Consider the following 22,887-nt stretch of genomic DNA (forward strand, 5'->3'; position numbering starts at 1 on the left):
TTACTGCCTAGAATTTTCCCATTCCACAAAAGAGCTCCTTCCCCTTGTCATGTGACATTATGGTTTGCCTTACACAAAGCCTATGGCAAGGCCTCAACCCACATTATGTTTATGAAGTGGCAATTATTTTAAAGAAACACAGAAGCACAGTAACATCACAAATGGTAAGAAGGATATGAAGTTGCCCTTCCTTTCCTTCTGCCCAAATCAGGCAAGAAATAAAGAACAGTGGAAGTTCAGTCCTGTATTTTTCAAATGCAGATCAAAACAAGCTCTGGTTTAATAGGATTTCTCTGGTGGTTACAACACAACTTCCTCCTCCATCGTAACAAGAGGAGCCGAAGAGCCTCTGACACACTGCCTTTAGAAAACCACCCTGAGGGAGTTCTAATTGCTGGTAAATAAACACATTTTCAGACAACACAGTCTTTAAAATAAATACTGAAAAAGAGAAAAAAAAGGCAGGGGGAGAGAAAATAGCAGAATTTATATAAGCAACAATAAATCAGCTATGTCCCTCAGATAAATTGAAGACAACACCAAGCTGGTATTAAAGAAAGATTTTCAAAACTGTACCACTAATGCTTAAATTTTAAAGTAGAATCAATATCCTATTGCCAACAGAACATTTTCTATTTCTCAATTCTGCAAAAACTGCCTTTCAAAAATATTTTGCAATAATAAGATAACAAGTCTTGTCCTTTAAATACAGTCACCCTCTCACACACATTCTTTATAAAATGGGAAGAAAATCTTAAATGTACAAACTGAAAACACAGAAAATAATATGCTCTTAGCTTTGTTTTTGTAAATAGTTTTGCTTCAAGGTTGAGACCTTTCTGAGCTGAGGGATCTCTTATTTAAAGCACAGTAAATTTTACCACAACAATGACAGCCAGAGGACAGTGTCCTTATTGCAAAGACTACATTTCAGTATTTTCAGGTCTAGTTTCCAAGTACTTGGGAACACTGTATTAACACCTAATTCATCTCCCAACAGAAATCTTTCTGTAAAAAATAATAATATTTTTCATGAAACACTGGTTCTAGGTACTCAAATGAAGATGACGAGAAGAGGTTAATTTTCAGAAATTACATGTTACTTAAAAGTTTTGGTTTTTTTTAAAGAGTGGAAAAATGTTTAAAAAAAAATCAAACTTCCCAATTTTAATAGGTTAAATTCATCAAAACTGAAACATCAAATTACAATCTTGGTCAGAGGATAGTGATTTGCTCATTTTTGTCCCCTCTGTCTACATATGTTTAGGTATTATTATACTGGCTATAACAAGCAATTATGGATCAATAACTTTGTGGCTTCTAAACAAAGAGGAAATCCATTCACCCATTATACTTTTTTCTTTTCCAAAAGTGATTCAATAATACAGTAGTACCACATCCCACAGAATACTGAAAACACTTTATTACTTAAGTCAATGCTCTGTGGTTTCATTTTCGAGGTAAAGCTTGGTAGCTGTTTAACAAGTCAGTCACCAGTGGATTTAACTCTTCATACTGCCTCAAATTTAAACAAAATAATAATTGCTATTTTCCATTCTGCTTAATAGTGTGAAGTAAGAAAAAAAAAACACCAAAACCTCGTCTGTGTCTGTGTAATTCATGTGCTCTAGTCCCCTACGCTTCTTCCACTGATTTTAACAAAGGTCTTAAGGCTTGTCTTAGAGCAAATAAACTGTGATATTCTTAAGAATATGGTAACTGATACCTTCATCCTGGATGAAGCCTGGAAATTTTCAGGCTTCAAAGGGCACTGAAAGTCAGCTCCAACAACAGCATCCTTTTCTCTCTCCCCTCATGCCACAGCCAAATCAAATCACCCTTGACTGAAGGAGGGTTTAAATGTTGTATAATGCAAAAAGATGAACAGAAGGAGGAAATGGCAGGAAGCTTCTCTGCTGCTTTTTCCAGGAGAAAGGCAATAAAGTCTAGATATTAACATCGACCTATTGCAAACATTTATGAAAATCTTGGATTTCTAAAGATACATACCCCTATAATACTCAAGCCTTTCAGGTACTCCTGGCGAGGTTGGGCTTGTGGCACACAGCCTGCTAGAACAACTTTCTTCTTCCCTTCTTGAGCTTTCCTAAAGAAGGACAAACAGAGTGTCAATATTATTTTTTGAATTATAATTTTCAACTTCAATACAGTCATATTATGCATGTGATGATAGAAAGCAATCACAATGAAGACCTCACCAAATCAGAAGCAACTTGAGCATGTCTGAGCCTCAGAAACCAAAAAAACCAACACAAAAGAACCCCATATGAAGCTACAGCACACCTGGTTCTGTTTGGGGAGTATGTACAGAGACCATGACCAATGCATATCTTGGACAAAAACAGAACCTTGAAACCCCTAATCAAGTTCACTTAAGTTTACTTGCCAAAATGGTAGAAGAGAAACTGGCCAACAAAGATGGGACAGAGTAATTAACATTGATTCAAGAAGTTACACAGAATGGAAGGGACAGAGGACAGGATACAGGCAGGAACCCCTAGCTCAGAACAGACACATTTATGCAGCACCAGTCAGAACTGACCAGTTACATCAGTCTTCTGATGTCTACTTAAAACATTTATTTACTTTGAAATATGCAGTTACTTGAAAATGTTTAAGTATTTAAGCATATTGAGCACTTTCAAACTTTAAGTGCTTGCCTCTGGCAGAGAAACATTTGTCTGGATACCTTACATAATTCCTTAGCTTTAACGCTACCTTAGCATCAGGCCGGAAATCAAAAAACTAAGATAAAATGGTTAACACCGTTCATCTCGTTAGTAACATTTTTACTCACTTTGAATTCAACAGTGAGTATCAAGTATCAGCACTGAGTCGCAAAACTGATGGAAGGCCTGCACAGAACTAGCAGCTACACTCAAAACAGTGAGATGCAAAACCTGCCAATGTCCATTAAACTCTGAAGATCATCCATTACCACAACAACCAACACACCGACTGTGTCAACAACGTGCAAAACACACAAGAAGGAAAGTGCTGAATAATATTAGGAGATTTGGTAGGTCTAACATATTATGGGTTGCTCAAAGAACAATCTTTCATGGTTGCATGTTGTATCACGGCTTCTGTCAAACCGGAACCTGGATCTTTTCTCCAGCAATGTATGAATTCATAAAGTGTTTACCGTTATGTTGGAATAGGCTAAGACACATCACAACACTTTTCAGAAAAAATAGCCACAATACACAGGTACTTAGACAATTTTATACTCTTCAGCTTGCTTGAGCTGTCTGCAAGATGAATGCACTAAAGGAAGTGATGTTCAACAAGAACATGAACACTAAATGAGTATCTGTTGACCTCCAGCAAAGGGAATTTTAACAAAGAAGCCCCAAACCAACCTAGAGTGGTACCACAGAGAATTTTCCTGTTCAGAATTTTCACTCCACACTTGTTATATGGATAAATCTGTTTACAATTTACAGCTCAAATGAAAGCTCAAAACAATACACAGATTGCAATAATAAAGGAGATCACAGACCATTTTGCTAAACACATTGTGTTGGCTGCTGCACTAAAATGAGGTATTTTAAAGGCAAGAAACAAACACAAGTGAGAAATAACAAGTAAATAGATTATGACTTTTACTTCATATCCAATATAAATGCAGCAAATACCTATAGGATATTTGATTTTGTTTTAGTGGGACTTGCAGGAAATATTCAGACATTCATCACACAGAATCTTGTTGGTCCTCTACTTGCACAGTGAGTGTATAATATAAATGCACATCTTTTCATCTCTTCCTTGATTATACTTCTGTGGGTAAAGAACTATGATGAGAAGCTAATTTAGTATATTTCTTCGGCACAGAACATAGAAACATGTCTCCAAAATCTGTAATCCCTCTTTTCTTTCAGTGGTAAACATTAAGGGTTTTGCAAAACTTCAGTGGAGGTTACCTACTACATATCCAAGAAAAAATAAGAAAATAAAAATCATACTTCATGCTTTACCTAAAAATGTCACATAGCACCATGTGACATTCCACTAACTCACAGGATAAAAATCACTACTTATATAGTCTAAGAGACTCAACCTAATGCCTGGAGGCAAGACAATAAGCCCTGTCTCCAGCAAACAAAGCACACATCCCTAGGCAACTTGGCATCTGGTATAATCTGCTGCAAGCAACAGCCTGCTCCATCTACTTGAAAACCTGTGAGCACCACAGAAGAAAAAGCTTTTATTCATGTCTTTTTATCTGAGAAAAAAAAAAAAATAAACAAAGTTTCCCTTGACATATTAAATGGCATTTTAATGTTATTTCACAGCTTTAACATTTTGCTATATCTTCTGGGAGTATAACTAGAGCGAGGGGGGGAAAGTTAAAATGAATATTCTTCATAATAAGCATTGCCTTCACTTAACTTTTAAAAGTTGTTCAGGTCTCTACAGAATAAAGAATTCTGTACACTGAGATTTTTTGTTCTTTACAGGGCAATTAAGTGGAAACACCAGAACTAAATTTTCAATCATAGCAAATTTTCATTACCTTCATAATATACCACCCAATACATAAAACCCACCATAAATGAAAAGCCATTGTAAGGAAATTATGATTTTTTTTACCTCGTTTTCAAGAAACCACTTCTCAAAACATGTATTCCAGTGCTATATTGTCACCTCCTTTTAATATTGTTTAATGAGCCCTACTCATATTAACAAAAGCCTGCAAAAATTATCCTTCAGAAATCTAGTTAGCACAAGAACTGTATTAGAAGAGCCTTTAGTCTTCAAAAACATAAATAGTAAGGAGAATAATACCTCATGGAATCTAGTAGGTGGCATGAATAAATACATCTTCTCTTTTAGAGCCTTTTATATTTTTAAGTTACATGAACTTTACCTTGAACTTTCAATTTAATTGACGCATGAAACATCTTCTAGAAATACTCCTTTCTAAAAAATACTTGCAAGATATACATCTGGATAGAAATTTAATTAGAGCAATTATTAATTAATTTTTTTTTAAGAAAGGAATTATTCCAGCTACTTCCTAAGTAAGGAGTGGGAAACAAAAACCAAGTGGGAAACAACAGAGGTGTGAAGTGCTGCATACAGCAGAGGAGTCACATAAGATTCATACTCCATTGCAGAGATAATGAATATGTTCCATGTATTCTGCCTTTAAAATGCAAATTTAAGAATGGAACTGGAGAATTTCTGCCTTGCCCATGAGCACTTGTATTTATGTTAGGAACCTTCCCAAACGGGAATATTTTTCTCACAATTCTATGTAGTTTGTTGCACGGTTCCTCTAATTTTTGTTTTTTAAGCTCCAAGAAAATTTAGTCAGTAATACAACAAATACAAAGAAACAACTCGCACCCTCCAAAAAAGCTCCCCATAAGCATTTGCTACATCAGCACTGTGTGTATAGCAACACTGCTGGCTACCATGGCAGCCAGTGCAGGAAGCTGTTCCACTTTTTCATGACTCACACAGATACACGGGTGGAACCACCAAAAGAAAAAAGTTAGGGACATTTCCCTGAGGTTCAAATGTAAGGAAGGCAATAAAAAAGTGAAAGCAGAGAAGATGGGCCAAGTTCAACAGAAGACCATCTGTGATAACGAAAGTAATTGCTAACTTGCTCTTTGCTAGAGACAAGAGGAGCCAGACCACCACTGTTTGCCTGCTCATTTCCCTTTCCATAAGCAGAGCTGTCCACTGGATTTTTGTAAGCTGTGAACTCTTAAGTAACTTGCAGCTTTCAGGGAGCCACCACGATACCCCACCAAGGGATCCCAGCTGCAGAGGAAGGCTTAACAGGCCTCTGAAATAAAAAGCAGTCTGGTCTGCAGGGAGGAAAGCTGATAAACTACACACTTGTCAGCATCAAACATGCAACTTGTAAAGTGCTCTAGTACCAGATATGTGAAACCAAGTATTTTGCCTGCAAACCCCGTATGTTTTTCTTCCAAAACCTATTGTTGGTGGAATTAAATAATGAAGAAACATATAAACAATAAGCAGAAGGCTGACTGCAGCAGGACTAAGTAACAGTCAAATACAAGTAAGAGAAAAACCAAGAGCGGAATTTTTAAACAAAGGCAAGAAATTAAGGGAGAAGTGCTTTACAGTGAGCTTCTTCAGCTTTGTATGGATAGCACCTGGGAAATGTTCATAAGACAAGAACTAATTCTAATTCTGAAGTACAACTGGAACTTTGTTATCTGAAATGAAAAAGTAATTATTTCAATCTGAATCCTACTAAGCCGATGACAACTGACCATCCATGAGCTATTCCCACCAAATGCAGCACTCACCTCCTCATTGTTGTACCTGCACAAACCTGGCAACTTCCCTGTAAGATGTGTATACTTAAATTTAATTGTGCAATGCATCATTGTAGTCTATTCATATCATTCTCATGGCCTCCTATTACACAAAATCCACAACAGTCCTTATCAGGTGTTTTAGAAGGTGTGAAGCCATAAACACAGGGGAGCTTTGTGTCTAGAAGTGCCCAAAGAAATGTCAGTATACACAAAAAAGTTCTGCTACAGCAGCTCTAGCTAAATACAGTATTAACTGGGTATAGGATGAGATCAGGCTGCCAATGGTTATAAAAAGTAAAATTTAGGAGATACTACTTCCCAGGCTGTAGAAATGGTGTTGTGATATCTCTGGGGAAAAAGATATGATATTTGGCTGAAGATGCAAATATGTGAAAGATCTTCCAACTCTCTCATCTGCTGAATTAATCAGCAGAAAGCCACAAGTCTTAAAGAGAGTGCAACATCCATGGAATCAAAAGATGGTGCCTGTACAGCATTTGGAATACACTCCTGAAAATCTATAAAATCACACAGCCATCTTCTGTTTGAAAAATTACAAATGGTAAGTTGAATTGTGGCTTTACAGGCTTGGAGGGAATGTAATGTCTCATTAGTACCCAAAAGCTCACTTCCCCTCCTCTCTGTCTGCTGTTGTTGCTCTTACCTTTCTCCAACGCCCCCTCTTTCTCACTTCTGGCCATCTGGTATCACTCCTCTGCTCCAAGCTCTGCAGCTCACTGGGCCTTTCCACAGCCCCATTTAACTCATTGATACAGGAGAAATTTATTGAGCCAAGACTGGGGGTTTTAACCATTTTGTTCCATTAAGTTAGCTCATGGGAGAAGGGATGTAGCAGAACCAAAACTGAGGGAAAACAAAAGGTGTTATGAAGGAAACAGAAAAAGAGAAGGACACGGGAACTCCATGTTTTACCTCTGATGAGCTTAACAAGTCTTATGAAAGCTTTGAGGTCACAATGTGCTGAGCAGAGTGGATGAGTAAGAAGCAAAAGGGATGTTAGAAACTCATAAATATTCTGCTTTCAAAGTTAGGGACAGCTCCATGGACAAAAGATTGTGGAAAACCTGATGAAAGCTTGTCAACATTATTAATCAGAGCAGAACCACTCAAGAGTCTGCTTAGGCATGTCAGCTTCCTTGTGCACTTCCACAGCCCCCAAAGAATTACTGTAGTTTATCTGTGAGGCATATGAAGATGCAAAGTTCATTTGAGGATGCCTATGCTGATTATTGGAGTTTACTGAACTGCTCTTGGAGGAAAAGTCTCTAGCAAAGCGGCCGTCTCACTGCCAAGCTGCACCTGCCAAACTTGTCAAATGGCACTTCCTGTGGCAAATACCATCAGGTAACATGTAAATATTCCAGGGCAACAATAAGTTGCATGTCCTTTTCCTGACAAAGGCAAGCATGTCTTTTCTGAAAATGCTTCAAAAAAATAAAAATGCTTGTTCCGTCAAACTCCAAACTGAGGCTGCAAAAGACATGCTCCAAGCAAAAATTAATAAATAAAAGCATAAAAATATCCTTCCCTAAGAGTTTTTTATAGCAGGTGAAATGTCAGCTCTGAGAATAACCCCAAGACTCACATGCTACATACCGAATTACTCCCCAAGTTTCTGAATTCAATGGAAACTTGTTTTCACCCAACTACCTGGCATGCCAGTGAACTGACTGCAGCCTTGTCTGCAAGAAGCAATCTGAATTGAAACTCTAGACACAGTCAAATTGGTGCCTGAGTTTTACTCAGATTTTCTGTAAATGTAACTTTATAGGCAGGAATTAAAGATGCAACAGCTACTCCTGGGCAGTCATTACTCATACAAACCTAGCATGTTAGTGGTAATGGCAGTCTTTTCTTCCTACAAAGGCTTTCAAGTTAATAGTTCAAAGACTTTATCAAACTGAAAAATCACACCAGAATGAAAGAGGATGGGATGAAGGAGCAAATCCTCAATCTCACCTTGGCCCTAGCTAGTAATTTTTGTAGCCTCAAGCAAGGCTGAATTGATCAACATGAGTGAGAAACTTCCAGGATGTCTTTTGGTCAGGCTAGGCAAAAATGGTTACATGCCAGTTCCTGTCCCTACAGATGATTAAGAAAACAAGATTTTTAAAAATCAATATACCACAGCTTTAAAGCAAATCTGCAAAACCCATAATTAGAAGTTATCAGCCTTACAACTGTTCTTAAAAGGAAAGTGTAATTAATGACAATCTGCTCCTTAAAAATTTCATCTTGGCTGCTGGCAGAAAGATTTTTACTTGTTGGCTAAAAAGCATATATATTTTAATTTTTTTTTTTTTTTTGTAATTACCAAGTTGTTGGTTGGGTTTTTTTCCTTTTTTCTGTTTATTGAGAAGACTGAGGGACCTTGTCATGTAACAGAAAATACTAGAAATAGAATTTGTCCTCCCAAGACTGTTGAGCAGACTGGGACCTGGCAATCTGCTCAGGGGGTGCTGAGACACCCACTCCCTGGTTCAAACCTCCCCCAGCTCTTGTCAAGTGAACAGCACTCTCTGCCAGGACTTGTTGAGCACTGACAAACCTTCACTGCCTAACACAGGTGACATCCATGCTTTGTAGAAGGTACTCGCTAGAACATTGAGAGAAATTTCCTTTCTGCAGTATTTTGCAAGCGTTTAGGCTCCCACCATTCCTCAGATAAAACAAGTATTTGCCTTTGCTGCTCTATAAATCTGGGCTTTATGGGTTTCGGTTTCTAGCACATTGTTGTTAGGAGACACTGCTATGCTCCTCAGCTCCTTTTCCTCCTCCCTCCTTTCAGTGCTCTATCCCTCTGCTGACAGCACAAGTATCCTCCACTTCTCTGAGGCACGGAGCACCAGATACACTGAAGTTCTGCCCATTCAGTCTTGAAAAGCAGAGGCTGCTAGAAGCCAAACCACCAGGGAGCTGATGGAATTGCCCTTTAAAAAAATTTGCTGTTTCTGAACATTCATGAATCTTTATGTCCTTTAGCACAGGGATGTCAAGTTGTAGTAGGGTTGTAAAAATACTTCACTGTCTTTATAAATCTCCAGTTTCATGCAAGCCTTTCTTCAGAAGAATCTAAGAAGCGACAATGGTGAGAGAGTTTTCAGAAGCAGAAATAGCTCCAAAGCTCTAACAGCAATTTTATCTTTTCTCTTTGCCTTCTGACACTACCTTCCTTCTTTAAGAGCAAGCATTTTCACTTCTTTCTACTACCTCAAAAAAGCAAGACATCATGTTCCCTCTTCAAATTGGAAAACTTAATCCTGTTCCGAATTTATTTTTGCATATCTAGATAGACTGTCAAAAGGTACACTTGTCTCAAAACCAGTGAAAGGAAATCTCATATAAATTCACTTGCAAAGTGACACTAAACTTCTGACAGATTAAAAAAATGGAAGTCAAAATCATAACAGTGAACTTTTATATCAACCACACAGCTCTTATGCTATTCCTCTGTTCTTTCAACATATATTCCTGCAGGAATGAGAATATGCTATCATAGTATTTATAGCATATCTCTCATTTATATTTAGTTAACTGACAATTTATTCTACTTCACTTTCCCAATCTTGCCCCCCTCTTAGCTCTATTAATCTCTTGTTAAAAAAAAGGAGTGCAGTTTAGGCACAGAATAATGATTGTAATTAATGCGTGAAACACTGCACTGCCTCCCAGGTTTAAAGTACAGGCAGGCTTCAAGTTATATGCATGCATGGCCAATGGTTGTTATTGAAAATCCTGTTGCTACAATGACTAAAAAATGAAATTAGTGTTGAATGAAAATTAAATAATCCATTCTCCCCTGTCCCCCAGAGGTATAGCATGCTTCTCACTAACAAGATACCTACAAAATTTTAAAAGGATTTGTTCTAGAAGTGGTTATTAGCACTTCTCCAGTTTTTTTGCTAAGTATAATATACCAGGAATCTTCTTCTATAGGGTAAGGATGGTGAAAATCCCGAAAAAGAAAGCAGAATTCACATGGACTAAACACACAGGACAGTACATGACACCAAGAGTGTTTTACCAAGTCATCAGAACAAAACCCCTGCACTGCACAATTCCATGGCGTGTCTGACATGGAACATTCTGATAAAAAAATTGAGCATAACAAAGGAACTAACAACCAACTCATTTTTTTTGGACTCCTGCAGGGCAGCCAAGGAAGAAAACCACAGACCTGAAAGGCAGCCAAAATTCTGAACATCCATGTTTTTTTTAATTTTTTTTTTCTCAAAATCAGGTGGCTACAGCTACTACATGAAAGAAACCAAAATAACTTCTTGAGAGCCACTAAATATAGTTTTCATCTTATGCACACAGAACACTGTCAGAAGTTATCCAACAAAGAAAAGGAAATAAAATTCAATTAAGCAATTTTACAGAACAGTAAGCTGCATGTTCTTTTTCCCTTATGGAATTGCTATACAAGCAGCCCCACTGTGGCTAGTTTTTGTGAGGAATTATTAAATAGAAAGGGACTATAACATAGTGTGTTAACGGGGTGGGGGGGGGGGGGGGGGGAGGCTACAAAACAGAGTAGAAATTTAAGAAAAAAAAAGAGATATGTCACACCTCAACAATGGAACCTTCATTCTGTCCAAACTGCACTGTATCACATTTTTATTAACCTTTAGGGTTTTTTTATTTGCTTTAAATTCTTCCAATAAAGCCCAGCAAGCTCTTCCTAATCAAAATAGATTAGAATTGATCACATGACCTGAACAGCAACTTAAATTATCCACTATCCTCTACATGCCTGATCATTTTAGCAACTCTCCAATGGAACTGCTCCAATGGACCTTCTCATATCCCTCAACTGCCTCTGCTACACTCAAGACACAGCAATCCAGGTGAAGCCCCACCAAGTAAAGAGCAATAAATGCCTCCTCTCAATATCTGTTCATGTTTTACTTATGTACAACTGAGAATGACTCACAAGAGCTGGCTCGTGTTTCTGAGTCTCCGCCATACAGCCCACATTCTTCCCAACAGGCCACTTAGCCAGCAGCCTTATCTCAGTAAATTATCAAGAGGTATCAACTAACTCTTCATTGATATCTTTAATTTCTCATTGCTTCACACCACACCTGAAAGAATGGTAAAGATCCAAACAATCCTCCATGGACTACATTTTGACATACAATTTATTTGTATGGTTTTCGTATTGCTAGAACACCTTAGTGATTTCTGTGCTCACACAAATTCATTTCAATCCCTGAAAGCAACAGACTCCTATACTGCTTTAACTTTATGCTTTAGGAGGGCTTTGCACCACACAGTACAATACAAATGGAAAAGATATTACAATTTTATTTCCTTCGGAGACTGAAGCTTTGAGTCTATGGTTACATATATAGATTCAAAAATGTAATCATGCTTCTGAAAAAAAATATTTTTTCTTTTTCCATTCAGGCATTTTTAACTATAGTATCAAGGGTGACTTGAATGACAACAGAAATTAATTTCTGCTTGTAGTACTGGAAAATATTCCCCACTCAGTTGTTGTCACTAATGCTTAAGGAGGGGAAGGGGAGAAAATGCTGTTAGAAAGGTGGAAGCCCAAAAGTGCATCAAGCAGCATAAGATGGTTTTAGTGCTCTCCCACTGTGAGGTGGGACTGATCAGAGGAGCTACATCTGCTCCTTGCTTACAATTTATGCAGCATGCTTCCTTCCATTCTGGTTTAGGATTTTTGATGTCTGTGGTTGAAAAAACATTTCCTGGGTGGTTGCTGAGAGGAAGAAGAGAAAAAGACAAGTCCTAGAAGTAGCTCTGGGAAATTACCAGTTTAGACATCTAAATCTAGTTCAAAATGTATTATTTAGAGAGCTAAAAATTGTAACTTCTGTCAGAGCTGAAGGGGTAATTTCTCTAAGCATATTAGCTTGCCTAAGAATGTTTCCTAAAATAACCAAGATATCATTCTAATAGTTTTTACAATAGATGATCTTCTACAAGTTTAATACACCACCAGGCATTTTATAGGGATAATAATAAATGTATGGGTTCATATAAATTTTAGGTCACATGCACATCGAAAAGTCAGAACAATTTAAAGGATTCTAGCAACAAAACTTTTAATTTCTAACAGACAGCAATCCAATGTGGATTGAATACAGCACCAAGCCAGACAGAGTTCAAGGAGCATTTGGACAATATTCTTGGGCACATGGTGTGATTCTTGGGGATGGTGCTGTGCGGGGCTGGAAGTTAGATTTGATGATCCTTACAGGTCCCTTCCAACTCAGCATGATCAGTGTCATTCTCTATTTGTGAGTTAACATAAATATTTGCATGTGCCAACAGCTACTTCACTCCTAAAGCTCTTTTTTTTCCTTTTTTCCCTCCAAATTTTCCATAAAATTCTAATTTTATTAATTTTCTAATTCTAACTTAATTCTATCAGATTCATACCACCATAGTTACAGCACTCCTTTACCTGCACATAGATGGAATATTCTAATTTTGAAGAATAAGCAGCCTCCAACACTGCACAGCACTACATATGCAGTATATAACTATATGCAGTAACTCTCTGGGCACAGTAAACAACCCTTAACACTTCACCCGGATTTCACAGCTTTGTCACCCATCCCAGTGATCAGCAAGGTCAGGACAAAGGCCCTGGTGCAATATGCTATTGATCTCTTTAGAGATAATAAGATCAGAAGAGCAATGAATCATTTTTAAAGGTCATTTTGCAAGTCCTAGGCAAAATTAGCTTGGTGCTTTACAGATAAAGCTTCTGTAACCATCTCTAACCTTTTTCTCAGTCTTGTTCCTGAAGCGTGATCACCCGCAGGTGAGTACAGGAAATGAAGGCAGACTCCAGCTGCATGTTTGTGGGGCTCCCAGACTTTCCTTGTGCAATGGATATTTGTTTTAAAACTCAAATTTAAAAGTCCCTCCTCATTAAAGCTTCTTCCCTGGACTTCTGACACAATTTGGAGTAAATTCACTCCAAAGTTGTAACGTTCAAGTTTCTCTGTAACATATAAACAGTTCATAACAATGATGATATCAACCTTTAAATAACTCTAGGAAATATGAATTGCTTAAAGAGCATTTCCTGTGCAACCACTTCATATTTTTAATTCATTTCTATTTTTTATACAATATGCATCTCTACAGATTTGAAGACACCTCACACCAGGAAACTCTACTAAATAATGCAAGGCTCTGCATCAAGCTCACTTAACTCAAAATTCTACTGAATCTCACTGGAAATTGTCATGCTGTTATGAAACTCAAGAAAAGAAATCCCTCTGCTCCCACCAGTAATTTCAAAGAAATTCTGTTCTATGGCTCCCAAACACTGCAGAATTGGAGAGGGTGGGAGAAGCACAAACTGCACAATTTATGCCTTTGAAATTTGCTCTAAAAGATTTCTCATGTCTTTCTTCCAAATTTTTCTAGCAACTCAAGTACATCTTTTAGACTCTGATTGCAATAAACATATAATATTTTTTCTTTCAAATACTACTTCATTAATAATCATCATGGGGTTTTTTCTACCATAGCCTCTATACAAAGATTCAAAGTATTAAAGAGGCAATTGAGCCTTTTTTTTTCCTGAATAGTCTGCACACAGGAAGATCTTTACCTGTGAGCAAGCAGAAGTTTGACTTTGAAACAGGTGCTAGAGGAAGGCAGAGCTTTTCTTTTGAATAAAACTCAGATTAGGAAATAGAGCACTGCACTCCCTGAAACACCTTTCAAAATCTATGCCTCATTCATCAGCTTTTCACATCTCTTGCATCAGACAACACACTCCAGGTTGCCCTACAACTCAGGGGAGCAAAGTGTGTGTTAACCTTATTTAAGATGATACAAAACACCAAATGTGTAAGATACAGTCCTACCTCTATCAGCAGAAGGCAGCTTAATTCTTCAGTAAGAGACAGGACACATGAGCTTATGTGCATTTGTACTTCAAAATACACTACAGCATTACAGAAGTAAAAAGGTAAGTTCTACATTGCTATTATAACAGCAGCTTAACCTGATTTTTTAAGATTTCTTCAATTTAACGTTACAAAACAGCAAGAAGCAAAAATCTTATGCTCCTAACCTGGTTTTAATAATACCCTTTACATACAGCTAAACAGTGCTTAACTGCTCACTTCTTTTTTGTTTTGTTCTTTTCCTCAAATTAAAGCTTTTACCCTGCTTTGTGCGCTGATCATGGGTCAAGGGAAGGCCAGATCCACTCTGATGACCTTCAGAAGACTTGAGAGCCTTCGTTCCCCATGCACTCTCCTTAAAATGTTGTTACAGCTACATTCTCCCTTCCTACTCCCATGAGAGTGCCAAAAATTGCTCTTACTTTCCGCCTCCATTCACAATGTATATCAATTTATTTCTGCCAGTATTTGCCACTTTCTGAAAAAGCTATCAGATGTTCCCTGAAAGAGTGTCTTTGCTCTCATGGGAATTAGGCAGACCCAGACAAGACCCTACAAGTAAAGCAAGGTTAGCTGAAAGGGACACTGTATGACTAGATTAATCCTGCTCTGTGGAAATAGTTGTCTTTAAAATAACACTGAGATGGATAAACTCTGTATCAGAAAATCACACTGTCAATAATAGAGATAACAAATTAGAAAACACAGACACCAAGAATTATTTGCTGCATCAAACTTCTCCCAAACCATGCCTCTAAAAACTGCTTTAAAAAATAACCCAGGAGAAAATACAAATAAATATTTTTAAATATTCATGCATTCACTTTATCAATTTTAAAGCACAAAACCAGAGTACATGTGGTGTTCACAATGAGTTACAACATTCAACAGGACTGCTGAAGCTCTGAAAGTACATTAATAATTTGAGAGTTTGCACATAACTCTCAAAAGTTTTAAATTTTAACAAGCCAACTCCTTAATTTCATGTTCTGTATTCTAAAATAAGTTCACTTGACCTTGACATCAGAATGGAGAATGATTCTCTCCATATTTTCAACTTACATACAGTTTAATTAATATGTTACCAACCATTCTCACTCTTGGTATTCCACATCCTGGTATTAGAGAATCTGCAACACATTTACTTCATTTAATACTGCCCAATACAATACAAAATATTTTCATTTTTATTATGCTTGTTCCTTTTGCAAAACTGGATATAATAAAATGGATGCATAAATTGAAAGGAACAGTTCAAGATGACAGTGTTTTCCTGAAAACAGTATTTGCTGACTGTTACTACAAAAGGAAGTCACCAAATGTCAATTTAGAGAAACCACTGCTGAGGCTATGACCTGCAGTCAGTACCTACCCAGGTATCATCTTCCAGAATTTATCCAATCCATAAAACACACACTTCAATTCCTATTTGTACCACAGAAAGTGCTTGGGAGCTGTTGGAAAACCTGTCTTTTCTCCCCTGTTCTTCTCAGACTCCTCCGCTGTACAAACCCTTCCACATTCCTCACTCTTCTTGATTACAGAATTGTGGACTACCTAAGGAACTGTTCTCACATAAATCTCAATGTACTCTAAATTTTTCTTCTCTGACAATTTTACTGGCTTTTTTATTTCTTTCCAAATGACAAACACATTACTCACTGAGATAATCCCCACTGAAGATAATCAACTTCATAAAGCCCCTAATCCTTCTCAATCTATCAGTTTGAAATCCATTTATGATTTCATTTTCACCTGATACAGTTCAAAAACAGCTATCACCTTCTTCTAGACAGAAAAATGTTTAGGGTAAAACTATAAACATAATTAAATGTGATGGTTTAAGGTTTCTGAAAAACACTGTTCAGTTCAGAACCCAGATGAACAGTCCAAACAGGTCAAAGGGACAAATAGTTGTGTTGGAAGGCACCTTGTAACACTGAACTTCTGTTTGTCAAGCAAACCTCACTCCAGCAGAAGTTGCCCATCTGTTGCATATAAAAATAGCAAAACCAGTTTGTTTGCATTCCCAGTAAAAGCTAATCAGCATGGGGGAGCAAGACACATCTTTGCTTACAAGCAGGCATCCTGGAAGGGTGATGGAGAAGTTAATACTGACAAGGACTCCTCACAAGTGGTAGCAGGAGGGCAGGAGAGCTTCCAGTTTTACTGAAAATCCCTTGGTTAGCTGTGACAACAGGGTAAAATCAGTGAAGGTGTTAGGAAATTCAGTAAAATAACAACCTCAAAGTAAAATTGTATGGTGTTATAGGATAAATTTCAGAAATTCTTGTAACATCATCACAGATCATGGTTTTACCTGGGTACAGTAATAAACCTCTCTCTTTAGGAAGCTGAGGAAACTACTGTTTGTCAAGGTTAAAAAAAAAGGAAAAGTACTCTTGGTAAATAACAAAACTAATTAAATTATAGACTGATAGTTAAGTAGCTGTTTTCCCACTATATAACAATCCATTTACTTTCAAGAAAAATCTGATTTTTTCCTTAAAAATTATGTGCCTGAGAAGCTGGCTGGCTAAATCCTCCCAACCTCTTCCAATACACATCAAAGACATGCTGTTTAGAAAATATTCCAGAGAGAGTAAGTGTTTTCAGAAGAAACACAAAGACCACTGTATGTTATCAAGTATTTTTAAGCACCACCTGCAGCAAAGGGAAGCAGCAGAGCAGCAAAGTTTCTAATTACCTGCTGTATCAAAAATCACACAACACTTGAAATTATCATGGGTAAGTAAGCCCCATTAGAAAAAGTTCATCTTTTTGTTAGATCTGTTATCCCAAACCAGTTCTGATTAATAATTTAACATACTTGAATGGTTAACACATTTATTACTCCATATTCTACATAATCAACAACCTCTCCTAAAGGGGGGCAATTACCGACCATCAACTGTCTGAACATTTTAAGTTCATTCTATTCCTCTCAGAAGCCTGTGGTTATTGATGCAGGATCTCAGACATCCTTACTTTCACAAGGGTTTTGGATAGAGTGAACTTTTCTCAACCAGAAGAAGTAAAACATACAAAGCCAGTTGACACAAAACACAGAAGTTGAACTCTTGCACATGACAGCCTCTGGAAAATCTGGCCTTATTTCAAGCAAAGCAGTATTTACTATAGAATGAAAGTGCTGAATAGGATGAAGACTCATGACAGAGATGAGATGATTTTTAACTATGCTTATGAAGGGTCAACATCTTATCTTGAACTATGCCATTAGAAGACATCATTAGCAAAACAAAAGCCCCCAAGTACCAAAACAACTGACATTCACTCACAAGTATTGCTCACTAAATAAGAATCAAACTGAGCTCTGAAAATTCTAAAGAACACTAAATAACAGTTCTTGGTATAAACAAAATTTTAGTTATGGAATGGTTTGGCTTGGAAGGAACCTTGAAGATTACCCAGTTCCAAACCTCCTGTCATGTGCAAAGACACATTTCACAAGACCAGGTTGCTGAGAGCCCCATCCAACCTGCCCTTGAACAGTACCAGGGATGGAGCATGCACAGCTTTTCTTAGCAACTTGTTCCAGTGCCTCATCACTGTCACAGTCAAGAATTTCTTCTTAATATCTGATCTAAACCCACTCTCAGTTTGAAGCCATCCCCCTTGTCTTGTAGGAATGCCCTTCTAGATGGTGTCTCTGCATCTTCCTCGTACAAAACATACCAGATAAAAGAAATTTTCCTTTTGGAGTATTTATAATGTGCACACATACTTTTGCAAGTGTAAAAAGTGAAAAAGTGAGGGGGGAAAGTAACTTCTTCATATAACCATTATTATCCAATTCTAAGAAAAATATAGCATGCCAAGTACCTGAGTAATATACCATAAGACAAAGGCAGAAGCTAGATTAAGAATTTCTGGTTTGCCAGAAAGATCTTGTAAACAATCAGCAATCAATTTTTACTATTCTGAATGCAAAAGCTCAACATTTGTGTTCTTTTTTTTTTCCTAAGACCTGGGATACATTAGGATCGTACTCTTGTAGAAACCATTTAATGTCAATTTCATTTAGAACTGAGGTCTCTCTTGAAAGGTGACTCAGGTCAGAATTCCTTGTCTCACGGCAAGGTGGATCTGTTAACGAGTTTGGCAATTTAAAGTAGCAAGATGAAGGGGGGCAACCCCATACCTTGGCTGTAGAGGTGGACAGCTTCTGGAATGTTACTTTCCAGCTCAGACCTGGAAGTGTTTACATTTGAAACTCACAGTGAGTAGGAACCCTTTTATCAGATTACAGATAAACCAAGAGTAAAGCTACAATGCGGAGCAGAAGAGTAATTTGTGAAATCTTACATGAAAACAAAACCACCATCCCTCAGACACCCTCTCAACAATACTGGATACAAGAGCTAGCCTCAGGGAAAAAATTCTGAGATCAACCTCAACTGGTAAAACAAAATAAGAGGTCATGTCAGTTTGTATTTGCATGTTTAGTATGTTGTTAAACATACTTAAGATTTATTATCTTAAGTTTATTAGACAAATATAAGAGACCTTGAATTTCTCTTGCCCTAACTGAGGGCACCTACTTTATTTGATTTGTGCTGTTTCTCACATGATCTCCTTCCAAGACATAAAGTCTTGGAACTGACAAACAAATAAGTCTCACTAAGCAAACAATACCAATGAAGAGCTTTGTAACTCTGTGCAGCAACTATGTGGTAGCACAGATACCAAGCACCTTCCGCAACAGTGTATTTTATAATCTCAACATCCTAAAAAAAATTGAAGAGTGGACAAACACCAGGACCATTAAAATACTCCTTTTCCAGAGTAATACAGTGTGTCTAGGTTATACACAATATCGTTCACTTAAATCTTCAAGCGTTGTTTTAAATACTAAATCTCCTCATACCTGTCTGGCTAGTTATTATCCACTTACGGTGGTCCTTATCGGTACAAAGACCGAAGGGGGTGAAGGGACAGTGAAAGAAGAATGACCTGAAGTCTTGACAGTGAATCCTATAACCTAAGTCAACAGCATTCTCTGTTAACACACCTGATCTCCATTCCAACTCTTGAAAGTTTTCATCCACTTTTACAATGAAAGAAGAGTGGGGGAAAGAAACCTCAAACTTCCATCCAAGTAAATTATTGCTCTAAATTAATCAAGGATTACCGATAGAACGCAAAACACATCATTTCAGCACACAGAAACATGTGTTGGCAGTTGGGTGAAAGACCATCTCAAGTATCCCATTTATATTCAAAGTCATTTGTTATGTTGATTTCAATAAAGATGAGGTAACTACTGAGTAAAAAGAGTCTACTAGATTAAATGAAAGCTTAAACTCAGAGGGGACCTTGCATTCGACTATTTTTCATCAAAACTCCATATTCAAAAAGACATGAGCATTTAAAATCAATCACTCTGGGTTGTCTTCCCTCTATGTTCCCCATTACCAACAGAAGAGATTGCATGAGTATTTCCAAAGAACACTTTGAAGATTAGTTCAGACACTTCTGCTGGAAGATCCCCATTTCACTCTCACTTCTGAATTGCTTGACATAGCTAGAAGGCTCATCAAACTCACTGCTGTCAGTGTGCCAGGTACAAAGAGCAGGTGATACAGGGATGGGTAGAGCAGAAGGGAGGCAAAGAAGGATGGCCAAGAAGGCAAGATGAGGGATTAAGTATATTACAGGAAATATTTAGTGATTTGCCAATGCCTAATGAGACCTGTCATCCTGCCTTCAAGTTTCACAAGTGCTACTGGAATCCATTCCCTCCAGGCTGACAATCTAGAATGACTCAAGGCAACTCAATTACAATGCTGTACAGCCTGAGCTCCTAAATGCTCTCCCAAAAGAGCTTGAAGATGCTTTCCACCATTACAGAGCACCATCATAAGCTTTTAGCCTAATGCCAAAATCCAGAACAAACAGTTGTTACACTGTTAAACAAAAAAACAACAACAAAAAAGCAGAAATATCACAAGTCTTCACCTGAAGTAAAATATTTGGGAAAACAATATATTTCAACAGTAGTACACAAAATCACCTCCAGACATATTAAAACACTACAGGTAAGCAATGGATTATTGCTGATTTACTACCACTGTGACATTTAGCAATGTGTAAAATAAGTGAAAAAGTCAACAAGTACTGTAGCATTATTTCCTGGAGAGCAGGGCAGTCATCCTCTACACAAAACCGGGCTGTATCTCATGCATTCATTTAGGCTGCTGTGTAACAGCTAGACTTAACTAAGGCCCCAAAGTGGACAGAGTTCTCAGAATGTGAGACTCAGAATAACAAGTGCTCTACATTTCACAGTTCAACCAGTACAAAAGACCTAACATTTTCTGAAGACTGTGGCATGCAGAACTGCAATTAGGATCGACAAGACTTTTAAGACCCCATCCATGTTATTTCAGACTGAGCTTGATTTAAAACATTTTCCTTCAGGATGTTTGTGTTTTCACTGAGTGGTTATCTGGTCTGTATCTGTCAGCAGTTACTTGTCACTGCCTTAGTACTGCAAGAAATTTCAAACAAAAGACAGTATCCTACCAAGTTACATTTCAAAGTAAGAAAAATAACAAAATGTGTGATAAGGGACAATTCTCATGGACTAAAGTCAATTAAGTATGACTTGTCATGTTTCTAATAAGGCACTAACATTTTATAAAAATTTTGTTTGCTACATAAAAGCAGTGCTGCTAGTAGAATATTATGCCCTGCAATAATTGTACACAGAACAATTAGATTACTATATATTTATCTCAAAGCATAGACACACTGTGAGGGCTATGAACTTCTCAAAATGCATTTTTCCTGTAATTCCTGAATAAAGGGACTGCCCAGTACTGTCTAGATACTCCTATTCTAATGCTGCATGTTAAATAAGGCAAACAAAAGCAGCACATATTTCATTCCTGCAATTCATTCCCAGAAAGCACACTGCCTAAAAGCCCACTTGTCCCACCTAAGTGCTTACTTTCCTTCACTCCAGGTCTTTGACTTTCTCTACTGGACTGCCACTCCAGTCCTAGAAAACTATGAGACTCAGAATGAAACACAAACAAGAAGAGGATGTGAACAGATGCCCAACGAGGAAGTCTACTGAAAGAAGACTAAGTTGTCGAAACTCACAAAAAGAGTGGCCAGAATTATTTCCTTTAGACCCCATCAGCAGGCAGGTTTTTCTTTGTTTTTAGCACAGAAATGCAGCATTTTTATCTATTTGGCAACATCTCTCTGTCATATATTTGCCTTCTACCTTCTCTTCATTCCCACTCAGAAATGGACAAAATTTCTAATTATAGTATGTTGTAGGTAAGAATTGAACACAAGAGAATCCAGGATTGCTGTTGTATTAAGTCAACATGCCACTAATGTATTCGCAAAACCAAAATTTCCAATGGGACCAGCTACTGAGTATTCTGATATTTTCAGATGGATCATGTTCATTATTTTTGTTGCTTGAAAACATATCCATGAAAAAAAAAATCAGGTGAAGAGGATAATTTTTCACCATCATCACTGTGAAAACCTAAAAGGGAATTTTAAGTGCCTAAATCTGGCCTTACAGATTTGAAAATCTGGCCTCTAGAGAACTGTATTTCTACAGTTTGTAGGTTATCATTAAAGAGAAGGCAGGTGACAGAAGAAGACATCTTTCAGATTACTTCTATAAAGCATGGCCTTTGTCTTTCCTTCCTAGTGATCAGTTGAATGAGCTGTTATGGTAAGATCCAGCAAGCAACACAGATGAGATGAAAAGAGGACATAGGTGAAACAGGAAGGAATGCCTTCCTTGACCAAAAGCAATTCTGGCTTGCAAAACGGGAGGGTGACCAACAGATCAAAGGTCAGCTCACATGTCCAGCCATGCAGGGAGGGGTCATTTCTGGATGCATTTGCATTTACACAAAGCAGAAGCTGCCAAGTCAAAACTTTAAAATCAGTTCAAAAAGAAGCTGCTTTTCTTATCTGTAAGTTTGTCTGGAGCTCTAGCTGGAAGTCCTGCAAAGTGCTAGAAGTATTAGTAACCATAACAGTAACCATAACAATTTAAAATTAATTAAATTGTTTGCAATGTAAATCATAGAACCACTGAATGGTTTGGGTTGGAAGCAATCTTAATGGTCCCAACCCCTCTGCCATGGGCAGGGACACCTTCCACTAGCCCAGGTTGCTCAGGGCCCCATCCAGCCTGGCCTGGAACACTTGCAGGGATGGGGCATCCAGAGGTTCTCTGGGCAACCTGTGCCATTGCTTCACTTCCCTCACAGTCAAGAATTTATTCCTAATATGTAATCCAAACCTACTCTGTTTCCGTTTGAAGCCATTTTTCCCCTTGTCCTGTCACTACATGTTCTTGCAAGTAGTCTCGCTCCATCTTTGTTGTGGGCTCCCTTCTGGGAGCTGCAATTTTCACCAGATCTACCCACACACACAGAATACACATAGCTAATTTTGATACAAAAATCCTCACTTTCTCTGCCCCATTTGATAGTTCAGCATTAGAGAATACAGACATTCTAATGGAAGCTATGAACTTTTTATTTTGGAAGTTAAAAAATTCAAATTTGAACAGTGGGACAGATGGGGAAACTGCTAAGCTTACATAAAATTGCATATTTCAAAGGCTGTTTTCT

At 37.6% G+C, this 22,887-nt stretch overlaps 1 protein-coding gene across 6 annotated transcripts in view; it reads right to left on the reverse strand.

Moving 5' to 3' along the window:
• The window catches only part of CDKAL1 (CDK5 regulatory subunit associated protein 1 like 1), a 378,983-nt gene that overhangs the window by 258,446 nt on the left and 97,650 nt on the right, over nt 1-22,887 (reverse strand). For all 6 annotated transcript variants that reach the window (XM_064422776.1, XM_064422785.1, XM_064422794.1 and 3 more), the window contains one exon: nt 2,011-2,107. In XM_064422776.1, the coding sequence (XP_064278846.1) occupies nt 2,011-2,107 (97 nt within the window). The remainder of the gene's footprint in view (nt 1-2,010; nt 2,108-22,887) is intronic.

The sequence above is a fragment of the Passer domesticus genome, chromosome 1 (genome assembly GCF_036417665.1).
Source record: "Passer domesticus isolate bPasDom1 chromosome 1, bPasDom1.hap1, whole genome shotgun sequence".
Lineage (NCBI taxonomy): Eukaryota > Metazoa > Chordata > Aves > Passeriformes > Passeridae > Passer > Passer domesticus.